The sequence below is a fragment of the Colobus angolensis genome, unplaced genomic scaffold, assembly GCF_000951035.1.
Source record: "Colobus angolensis palliatus isolate OR3802 unplaced genomic scaffold, Cang.pa_1.0 Scaffold91, whole genome shotgun sequence".
In the NCBI taxonomy this organism is placed as follows: Eukaryota; Metazoa; Chordata; class Mammalia; order Primates; family Cercopithecidae; genus Colobus; species Colobus angolensis.
Window position 1 is genome coordinate 3,783,063 of NW_012123043.1, and position 11,571 is coordinate 3,794,633.

At 52.3% G+C, this 11,571-nt stretch overlaps 2 protein-coding genes across 2 annotated transcripts in view; both read right to left on the reverse strand.

Annotated features, from left to right (window-relative positions):
* The window catches only part of CACNA1S (calcium channel, voltage-dependent, L type, alpha 1S subunit), a 72,494-nt gene extending 63,212 nt beyond the window's left edge, over nt 1–9,282 (reverse strand). Inside the window, exons 1-2 of the mRNA XM_011931715.1 lie at nt 8,908–9,282; nt 6,903–7,008 (exon numbers count right to left, since the gene is read on the reverse strand). Coding sequence (XP_011787105.1) covers nt 6,903–7,008; nt 8,908–9,059 — 258 coding nt within the window. The 5' untranslated portion in view covers nt 9,060–9,282. The remainder of the gene's footprint in view (nt 1–6,902; nt 7,009–8,907) is intronic.
* A 2,180-nt stretch (nt 9,283–11,462) lies between these two features.
* The window catches only part of ASCL5 (achaete-scute family bHLH transcription factor 5), a 655-nt gene continuing 546 nt past the window's right edge, over nt 11,463–11,571 (reverse strand). Inside the window, exon 2 of the mRNA XM_011931836.1 lies at nt 11,463–11,570. Within this exon, the coding sequence (XP_011787226.1) occupies nt 11,463–11,570 (108 nt within the window). The remainder of the gene's footprint in view (nt 11,571) is intronic.

Genomic DNA, 11,571 nt, shown 5'->3' on the forward strand with positions numbered 1-11,571 from the left:
AAAAGAAAAGAAAAGAAAAGAAAGAGAGAGATATTGTGGTCCTCTGTTCACAGATGAGGTAACGGAAGTTCAGAGAGTTTAGGAAGCTGTGCACCAAAGTCTAGATTGGAGGCAGGTTGGTTTGACTTGAGAGCCTGTCCTTTCTTGAGACTCCCAGACAGCTAGCACAGCTTGGGCAAAGGCTTTCCTCCAAGGTTTCTGTTGTTCAGCTCTTACAATGTCTGCAGCCCCTGTGCCTGGTGTGAAGGGGCATGGGTTGGGATGGGCGGGGAGGGGGTAGCTAAGTGCCCTGAAAGGGGGCCTAAGTTCTTGCAGTGGTGGGAGGGCAGGCTCCCAGGTGGGTCTAAAATCCAGGCTTTCATTCATTTCCACAGACCCTTTTTGAGCACCGTCACTTCTCTGTACAGTGGCCCAGGCTCAAACAACCCTGTGCTCTGCAGGTGCTGGATCTCTGAGGGGTGAGGCCAGAGCTGCGGTCCTTCTGAGGCCCCAGCCTCCCCAGATGGCGAGTGGAATGGGCTGCTGGCCGCAAGAGTTGGCAAGCGCATTCCAGACCCTATAAAAAGACAAACGCCCTGGCTGCCAGAGGCTTAGGCTCCAGCCTCGTGGAGGACACTGCGGCAACTTGAACCCCAGGAATGCGACAGGGGCCTGGTGGAGCCGGCTGATGCCTGAGGGGTGGGCAGCTGCCCTACAGTCCAAGAGGGGCCAAAGGGGCAGCCATCTATCTTGCCAAGCCTGTCGGGCCCTGCCCTGCCCTGCCCTCAAAGACAGCAGGCACCATCTACTTAAGCAAAATCTAAATTATCCGGAACTTGGAAATAAAGCAAAGAAAGGATGCCATATCTTTGTAATATCATGTTGGAGCATTTTATAATAGGCCTGGCCAAGGATTATTTAATTATCCAGGTCAGGGTTTCTCAACCTCAGCCCTAATGATATTTTGGTCTGGATACTTCTTTGCTGGTGGGAGGGGGGCCTGTCCTGTGCATTGCAGGGCCCCTGCCTCTACCCCACTAGAAGCTAGTAGGGCACATCTCTGCCCCTGCCCCTCCCCTTCACAATTCCAGTTGTTGCCAAATATCCTCTGGGGCAGGACTACTTCCCCTCCCCAATCCCTTGAAAACCACTGACTAGGAGGGAATGTAACTTTGTTTAGCCCTCACTCTTCTGTCCTCTAGAGATGCAAATGAATTCTGCCTGATAGGAAGATAATCCCAATGGTTAGAGTTTTATTGCCCTGTAGGACATTAACCAGCTTGGTATCTAACCTAGCAATCCTATTCCGTCATTCTTTCTCCAGTATCATAACTTCTGCTCCTCCAACTCCCTTTAATCCAGCTTCACACGCCTGCCTGTGCTCTTTTGAGTCGAACTAATCTGTGATAGGTGTTCCTTCGATATTTTACTCACAGTTGTGTTTTCACTTTTTGAACATCATACTTTGACGTAGGACTGCTTTGAGGGTGAAATGAGATAATGTAGCCAAAGCAATCAGTTTCTCATGTCTGCCCAACAATTAGTAAGTCTGATGATTGTTTTTGCTTTTCCACATTGGTCCCCTCAGCCTGGCCTAGGCTGGAGTGGTAACCCTGCCCAATAAAGGATGTAGGCCTGCCCATAGAGCCACCTGGGCATGCGCAGTGATCTAACCTCTCTGCGCTGCAGTTTACTCCTCTGTACAAATGAGAAAAATAAAAGTACCTGCCTCATGGGCATTCAGTGTGATAACACATATAAGGCATTAGAACAGTGACTGACAATATGCAAGTAATCGACAAATATTGAATGTCATTGTTGCTGCTGCTGCTGCTGCTGATTTGCTGGAGGACTGGGGAGGGTTGACCAGGAAAGCCACTAAGAAAAGTTAGAGGTTTCAAGGAGAGAAGACACAGAGTTAAAGAGAAATCAGGGACAGACGATGGGCGGGGTGAAGAGGAGTTCTTTACCTGAAATAATCTTTTGGCATAACTGTTGGGAGTTAGACCCTTTGAATCTAGAACAGCCTGGGGGTCTCTGTGACTACAGGCATTTTGGCTGGTGAGCCTGCTCTGTGGGACCTGCATGATCAAAGTTCCTTCTGTTGATAGATAAAGCACTAAAACTGAGAAGGTCTTCACTCATCCAGTTACTTCTCTTAAGCATACAATATCATCCCCATTTTATAAAGGAGGAAACTGAGGGAACAGAAAGGTTACGTAACTTGTCGAAGATCACACAGCTAGTACGTGAGTGGGCCTGGGCTCAAAAGCAGGTTCTAGCTCCAGAACCCATTTTTATAACCACCATGCCATAATGGGCTGATTTCAGAGCCCGGTGCCACTGTAACATCTCACGGTTGGCCAGGACCTCAGCATCCTGGATGCCCCTCTTGCCACCCTCTGACCTGCTGCATATTCATTCCCAGGACTCCTTGCTCTCTCTGGACCTCAGTTTCCTCTTCTGTTCAGGGAGGATCCTGGGCTTTCCCACTGACACAGAGCAGGCGGAGTCAGAGGGGCGCCCCTAGCCCCAGGAAACCCGGGCCCCAAGTCTATTACCCTCAGCCAACGCTGGCAGAAGGGATATGGAGGGACACTGCCAAGGGAGCCATTCCCACAGACAGCAGTCATATCCCCGACCCTGCTCACACACAAGGCAACTGAGGGGAGCCTTTCTTACCCACAACCATCCCCGCCCCTGCCCCACCCAGCCAGTCTGGCATGTGCCAAAGTGAGGAAACCTCTGTCATAAAATGCTTGGACCTACAAATCCAGTTGCCTGTCAGTGGACACAGGCACCTGTATCTCTACACATCTGAAGTTGAACTTACCACCTTCCTCTTCCCCACCCCCACCTGCAGTCTTGGTAAGTGATACTGCCATCTGCTCTGTTCCCTTCTGAACCCCAAGTGTCATCCTCCCCCTTCCCCACACCTCCATCTCCACATCCAGTCCTCACCATGGATTCTATCTGGCAGGTCTTTCTTAAGGCCACCTCACAGCCATCTTTATCATCACCAGTGCCTTGGCCCAGCCTCCCCTGTTGCCTGCTTGGATGACTTCCCTGGGCTCCCTGCCCCCTTCCCTGCTTTCCATCCCACCCCATGTCACCCCAATCCATGCTCCACATAGGGCCTGATTTTTCTAAATCCCCACTTGACCTCTCTGTCTCTTGCCTCCAGCCCTTTGCCCATGTGGCTTCCTCTGCCCAGAGTCCCCTCTCCCTCTTGGCCTTCTACAATGCACTCCTTCACAGCCAGACTATATAATGGGGGGCCCAGTATAAGTGAAAATGTGGGCCCCCATGTTCAAACAGTAGAAAATAAGTGCTGATGAAGGTACTAAATATAAAGTTTTTCATTTTTTTCCAGCCCCTTTCTCAACCTACTGTGATGTCTTTTGATCGCTGTTCGGTGTTGTGTGGGGCAAGTGCGGACTGTCACAAGCACCTCCTCCTAGTCTTCCCCCTCCACCCTCACTATCCCACAGCCCAACATCCTGTGCCTTGGCCAGAGGTGGAGGTGTGGAGCTAGGCATCTACCCTTCACTCAGACCCACCACCTCAACCCATAGTGGACATCCGGCACCCAAGGGTGTTGCAATCTCTGCTTCCTTGGAGACAATAAGTACCCAGAATGGGGGAGGGTCTTGGAGGCTCAACCTCATAGGGTCGTTTACTGAATGGACTGCATCACTGTCAGCCCAGGGTAGAGACAACCAGAGCCATGTCCTTCCCTGAGACACGGCCCTTCCCATTCTCCCATTCGGGCCTCTGCCAAGTGGCCCAGGACTCCAGAGGGCAAAACATCAAGCTGAGAGCCTCTCCTTAGAGGCAGGGAGATGGCAGAAGTCAGGACCTCGTGTAAGCCAAGGCTCCAAGCTTGAGGTGCATGTACCATTGTCCCAATGGACTTCACTTACAAATCATAAATTCAAAGATAAAATTAATTAAAATTTCAATATGTTGACCACAGAGCATTCAGCCCCAAATGTGGGGCCCTTCTGAGTGGGGGTCCTCTGGGACTGCATAGGTTGTACACGTGTGAGCTGTCCCTGTCCTCAGCCTTTAGGCCTCAGGTTAAACATCCCATCCTTTGGAAGGCCTTCCTGATCTCAAGACTAGCTTAGGTTCTCTGCCAGTATGCTACCAAAATGTCCCCAAACCTTGAACCTTTCCCATTTCATTTTAACTACGTGTTTAATTGGTTTTATCATATTTACTTGTTTAATCCATGTAATGAAGCTCTGTGAAGATGGGAACTGTGTCTATTTGGTTCACAGTGATATCCCCAGTATGTGCCAGGGATATGATAGGCACTAAAGAAACACTCGTTACTTGAGAGTGAATGAGAAAGTTCATGAATAGTTAATCCTTAGGCCTCCTTTCTTGAAAGCTATGGGTTATTCTGGATGACTGGAAAGACCCCAACCCTTCTCAGATACCTACAAAGCAGCCAATAGGGTAAGAGAGAGAGTACCTGCTGACCCTTTTTACTCTGACTCCTCTCATCTTCCTCTTGTTGGGTTTTGTGGACATGAACAGTGAGGAGCCCTGAGCTCGAAGCTAGCTGAGCGACTTTGGGTATCACTGACTTTCTCTGGGCTTCACAATTAAGTGGTCAGATTAGGAGTCCTCCCTGAATATTCATTTCCCATAGAGCTCTGACATGCCAAGTGGCATTTTCTGCTTTGGAAACATTTTTTATTAGGTTTCCGACTTCTGGAGAACTCATAATCCTGTCTCTATGAACTCTAGGCCTAACCCAAGGTTTTGCAACTCCAGCCCACAAACTAAAGAAAAACACACACAGGACTACATGAAACAGTTAAGGCAGCCATTTTGTTTCAAGATGGAAGATGATATAACCTCTAAGATGTAATTTTTTTTTTTTTTTTTTGAGACAGGGTCTCACTCTGTCGCTTGGGCTGGAGTGCAGTGGCATGATCCTGGCTCACTGCAGCCTTGACCTCCCGGGCTCAAGCAATCTTCCCACTTCAGCATCCCAAGTAGATGGGACTAGAAGTATGCACCACCAGGCCCAGCTAATTTAATTTTTGTAGAGACAGGAGTCTCTCTATGTTACCCAGGCTGGTCTCGAACTCCTGGATGCAAGCGATCTTCATGTCTCAGCCTCCCAAAGTGCTGAGATTACAGGTGTGAGTCACTGCACCCAGCAGAGGTGTAATTTAATATCCTCCAAGGTGGGGCAGAGTTTTTTGCAAAAGTAGTCAATGTCGTAAGGAACTGAGGCCCACAAATATGAAATCGTGAAGGGTGGGGTAGACCCAGAGCTCTCCCTGCATTCAGAAACATGGAGACTAAGCCTATGGCGTAGAATGCCCAGACTTTAAGAAATGCCTTCCTTGCCAGCAAAGGTGGCATTGCCCTGCCAACATTTAATCCCACTATCCTTCCACACCCGGGAGCTCAGAGTGTTTTCTCCTCATAGCAAGCACACATTTAGAATCCCAGCTTCCCATCAGCTCAAGATAGATTCCCATGGAAACCAGCATAAGGGAAAGGCAGAGATGTGTCAGGCCCTGGACACATGCTAATATACCTCCTCCCTCCCAGGCCCTGCAGTTTCAGTGCAGGAAAAAAAAAGCCCTGTTGAAAAAGGTGGTTCCATTGTCCTGTCCCCTAGGGAGCCTGAGGCCACAGTTTCTAAGAGGGCTTTCCCTAGAAGTCTTTCTGCTGTCACCCACCACCTTGGCAACACAGCCTGTACAAGAGCAGGTTCTGGCCAGGCATGGTGACTCATGCCTATAATCATAGCACTTTGGGAGGCCACGGCGGGCGGATCACCTGAGGTCAGGAGTTCGAGGCCAGCCTGGCCAACAAGGCAAAACCCAATCTCTACTAAAAATACAAAAATCATCTGGGCATGGTGGCAGGCGCCTGTAATCCCAGCTACTTGGGAGGCTGAGGCAGGAGAATCACTTGAACCCAGGAGGCAGAGGTTGCAGTGAGCCAAGATTGCACAGCCTGGGCAACAGAGTGAGACTCTGTCTCAAAAAAAAAAAAAAATTGCAGGTTCTAAAGTCAGAGAGAACAAGCTGGAGGCCCTAACACAAGACTTAGATGTGGGGTGACCCTGGACAATGTACCTAAACTCTCTGAATATCAGTCTCCTTGTCTTTTAAATGGGTCTAATAATGTTACTTACCCCACAGGAGTAGTTACGGGGATTAAATAATGCAATAATGTAAAATATTTAGCACAAATCTTGGCGTTTAATGAGTACTTACTAAATGCTAACCATTTTTATTATAAATTAACTATTGGGTAAGTCAGTCCCTGAACCTCTCTAGGCCTCAATTTCCTCATCCATAAAACAGAATGAGGTGCGGAGGAGGTAGGACAGCCTAATTTTTGAATATCCCTTCCAGCCCCAGCATTTTATGATTCCAGGTATGTGTTACTGATGAAGGGGCGAAGAGAAAGCGGTATTGTAGAACTCTAAAACATGTTCTTGCTTCAGATTCCTGGATAAAACTCTCTCATGAAGGCAAACTTAGTGGACACAAGTTTCTTATGAATTACATCTGGGGAAGGGAAATTAGCATTCAACCTCTGTGGTTCACTAGCTGACCTTATGAAGCCTCAGTTTCCACATCTATCAAATGGAACCACTTTATGAGGTGGTTGTGAAGATTAAATGAGTTTACTCTCATCAGGTATTAGCACAGTGCCCGGGACCAGTGAGTGTGTGCTCGGTGCTGGCTGACAATATCACAGAATCTAGAATAAGCAGGTTGACCCTGGAAACCTGTTGAGCCACTCAGCCAGCCCTGCAGGTGTGTGGGGATGCAGGGAGTTAAACCACCAGCACCGTCCCCCAGAACAGAGTCCACCAAGGGGGCCTCCCCAAGCCTGGGGCTACAGGCTGGCAGGAAGGGGGATGGAAGGGCCGATCTTACCAGGCCGAGGTTCAGAGAGTTGTTGTCATCTTCTGGCATGGGCAGGTACACGGCCAAGGCCACACAGTTGGCGAAGATGGTGAGCAAGATGATCGTCTCGAAGGGCCTGGAGCCAGGGTTAAGGAGAACCCTTGGGCCACAGGGGCATGGGACTTACAGGGTTAAGGGGAAGAGGGTGCTGAGGGTCAGTTTGGACTGTGACTCTGATGCCAGGCTGGTGGACAGGTTGTTGGACACTGGCCCACGCTGCTCCTTCCCTGAGCCCCTGCAGGATACAGTGAGGACCAGGTTCCTGCCTTGACAACTGGCTCCCTTTCCTCAGGAACAAGTCGCTTTCACATAGACTCCTTGGAATGGTAAAGGTCTGGTCCCTGGCTGAGGGCTACTCAGCTTTAAGGCCTAGGGGGTCTTCACACCGCTCCACTCTCAGTGCCTGTCCACGCCCTTGCCTCCTCCCAGGAAGCCATGACTTTCCTAGATTCTGGCCAATCCACAGAGGCTCACCCAGAGAAATGGCACGGGAGGGTAAGGGTTGATGCGGGGTAAGGTTGAGAACTCACTGAGCAGGACTGGGAATGAGGGATGGAGAGATGAACGCTGAATTTCCAGAGCCATGTGTGCATGCTGGTGTGCTTGTGCTCACACCCGTCACGCCTCACCCCTCCCAGACACACCCACCCTGCCACAGCCATTTCTAGAGGGTACCCCAGGTCCATGGCTTTCTTGACTTTCTGACCCATTAGGCAGCAAGTGTGGAAAGAGCTAGAGAAAGCAAGGGAGGAAGCGAGGCAGTTGTTTGGGGGCGGATGGGGAGGCATATTATGTAGATGGGCTTGACAGAAAAATCCCATTCTCTTCCCAGTAACCTCCAGTGTTTGAGAAAAGAGGAGGGCCACAGGGGCAGGGGGCTACGAGAGGGGAAGGTGCAGAGGAGCAGAGGATGGAGGAGAGGGAGAACCCACGGAGTAAACCTGTTTGCAGAAGAGAGGCAAGGAGGGAGGGCCTAGGAGGGTTCGATGTGGGTGATTCACCGACTGGCCGAGGGCAGGTGAGGGGAACAGGGCTGACCCTGACCCCAAGCTATCTCTACTTGCCTCATGTTTCTCTTGTCCTTCTAGTTATCCCTCATTCTCCTTCCTTCTAGGGAACAGTTGGTAGGAGCCCAGCCTTCCAGAACCCTTCAGAAATATTTCAAATATGCCCGACCCTCGCTCTCAGAACCCACTTGACACAGCCCTCCCCTTCTCTCTGTCACTCCTTCCTCCCTTCCCCAGATAACCCAGATATTTTCAGCATTCTTCCCCCCAGAGCAAATGCAAACATAGCATAAGATTCGAAGTCCCTGTCCCCAGGGTGGCACATCTGAGCTAGAACAACCAGGCCTGCTTGGCCTGTGTCTTGGAGCCACTCAGACCAGGCGTCTTTCAGACCCATTTCTCCCCTTGGCTCTGTTCTCAGCTGGGACCTGCCCCCAGAGGGGTCACCCCCCACCCAACCCAAACAAGGGAGAGTTTTCTCAAAGAGGCCATCAAACCTTTTATTGGTTCCTATCCTATTCCAAAATGAGGCTGGTGCTTCAAAAACCTAGTGGCACCCCATGATAATGTGGATTTGGGCACACCTGGGAACAGTCCCCATGAAGCAGGCCCCACCCATAGGTGGTCAGTAGGCATCTCTGGTTGTCACCCAGGACTTGGGTGGCCCACTCAGGCCCAGGAAGCCCCACCAAGTCCTCCTCCTCCTCCTCTTCCTCCTCCTCTTCCTGTTCCTCCTCCTCTTCCTGTTCCTCCTCCCCCCTCTTTCTTCTCTCCCTCCTCTTCCTCCTCCTCCTCTCCTGCACAGCTGAGGGTTCCTTCCCCCAGCCTCATTCAATTCTGTGAGTTCACCCCACGTCTAAGTCCCAGGCCTCCCTGGCCCTCCTGTAGGAAGTGTGTGCTCTGTGATCACCCCTGAATCCCTCCCCCATGATGCATGCTCCCCCCATGGCCCGGGCCCTGAAGGATACTTCCATTCTACGATGCTGATGCAGGCCTTCCTCAGGGGGTTCTCCAGGGTCAGGCAGAACAAGGCCCGGGGTGGCCTTGGCAGAATCTCAGGAACTGGCTTCTTGGGCTGTTTCTTCCTCAGGCCTTCATCCTGGGGTGAGGACGGCTCCATGGCTTCCCTGGGAATCTGGCTTTTTCCTGCTGCCCCACCCCAGTGCCCTCTCTTCCCTGCGTCCCCAATGCCCCCCGCCTTGAGGACTGGGCTGGCTGAGGCTGTCGGCTGAGCCTGCCCTGCTGAGCCAGCCGGGGGGGCGGGGGCAGGAGTGGGGGAAGGAGGATTACTCTCCCCACTCTCAGCAAGTAAAATTAGCCTCCACTCGGCTCCCCACTGCCGGGCCTGAGCTCCTGAGGCCAGGCAGCTGTCATTCCATCCAGTCCAGCTAGTGACTTCCCAATCTGTCCCCTGAGGAGGGTGGGGGATGGGGAGAAGAACTTACACACAGGCCTGGGATGGGGCAGGGGCAGCGGGAGAGGGAGACAGGATGGAAGGTTTCAAGCCTGGGGCAACAGAGATCATGAAGGGGTAGCCTTGGATATGGAACCTCAAACGGCAGAGTGGCTCCCTCATGCCAAAATTAGGTTTCCCCTCCTCAGCCCCATGACATTGTCTGGAGAAGGCACTGGGCAGCCTAAGCCAGGACAGCTCCACAGCACCCCCTGCCCATCTCAGTATTTGCACCATCAGCCAAGACTCCCCAAACATACCCTCAACCCACCCCCCAAGCAATCCCATGTCACGGAAACAGTAAAGCCCTCTCCAGTGGGCTGGAAGACTCCCAGAACACCCTGAGTGTACACACCTCTGGCATAGCACCTGCCTCACTGTGGAGCATCTGCTATGTATCTTTCTTCCTCACCTCCTCCCACCCCTACAGGTGGGAGGTAAAGGTTGTGTGCTTTATCTCTGGGACTCTGGCCCCTTCTCTGCACAGTCCCCACCTATACTATGCTCCCTGTAAATGATCACTGAGGCCGGGCGTGGTGGCTCATGCCTGTAATCCCAACATTTTGGGAGGCTGAGGTGGGTGAATGGCTTGAGCTCAGGAGTTCAGGACCAGCCGGGGCAAGTGGTGAAACTCTGTCTCTACAAAAAATACAAAAATTAGCAGGGTGTGGTGGTGTGTGTTTGTAGTCCCAGCTACTAAGGAGGCCAAGGTGAGAGGATCAGTTGAGTCTGGGAGGTTGAGGCTGCAATGAGCCAAGATCGGGCCACTGCACTCCAGCCTAGGTGACAGAATGAATGAGACAGAGTGAGACCTTGTCTCAAAAAGAAAAGTTCATTGAGGCCAGCCGCGGTGGCGCATGCCTGTAATCCCAGCACTTTGGGAAGCCAAGGTGGGCAGATTACTTGAGGTCAGGAATTCCAGACCAGCATGGCCAACATGGTGAAACCTGAACTCTACTAAAAACACCAAAAATTAGTGGGTGTGGTGGTGTGCACCTGTAATCCCAGCTACTCTGGAGGCCAAGGCAGGAGAATTGCTCAAACCCAGGAGGCAGAGGTTGCAGTGAGCAGGCATCAAATCACTGCACTCCAGCCTGGGCAACAGAGCAAAACCTGTCTCAAAAATAAAAATAAAAATAAAAAACTTCATTGAATGCCTAACACTGAACCTTAAATGCGCTAACAGCGAATGCCACATACCCTTCCAGCAAGTACTCTGGACTAGGAGTGGGAATGAGAAAGGGGCACCAGGAAGGGTGAGGGTAGACAATGATCTAGGAATGAGAAAATTCAACAATCCTTTTATTTAGCTCTTTGGTGCCAACACAGTGCCTATGTACCCATATGCACACCCCCCTCCCCCAAGGCTTAGAGTCTGAGGGAAAAAAACCACGGTCGCCACCCAACCTGGGACAAAGCTAGACGACCTCGTTGGGGGGCGTGGAGGGAGTGATCGCGCCCCACCAAAGAAGCTAGAGAACGCCACCAGAGCACACAGGTCGCCTCTGCTGAGTCTGTGGGTTCGGTCCCGGCCGAGCGCCGGCAGCAGCCTGTCCTCCCATCCCTTCCTCTGGGTTCCTTTCTCAAGAGGCAAGCGTGCTCCCAAAGAAGTCGCTAGTATTTGAGGCCATCTGGTGGACAGCAGGGGCATGGTAACCGAGGGATCAAAGCCGGGCTTGCCTCCCGGGAACTCGCAGAGGCTGGGCTGCGCCTGCGGCGAGGAAGGACGAAGCAGAGCCACCTGAGGCCGAGCGGGAGCCAGACCCAGGGATGATCGTCCTGGAGTGCCCCTCTGCACCCCGGAGGGGACGCAGGACGCCCGGAGCAGTCCCAGGCCCTGCCCTTCGCTGCACCCACGGAGCTCCTCAGGTCTCTATCGCGCGCCTGGCACCCGTTGCCCTGCCCTTCGTCCCCAAGTTGATGGAGGACGGAGGGTGTCGCAGACACGGGAGCGCCGCGGACCTCCTGCAGTCACCAGCCTGCGGCGCATCGCGGGTGACCCAGCAGCCTCCCGCTGCTCCCGAAAGTGGGACGGATCATCCCCCAAGCCAGGGGCGGCCACAGGCCCGATCAATGGCAGGATTCCTCCGATTCCAAGAAAGGCGAGGGGGAGAAGCAGGAGGACTCGGATGACTCCGGTACCAGGGAGGAGGGCCCCCGGGCCTCGCCGTCGCCAGGG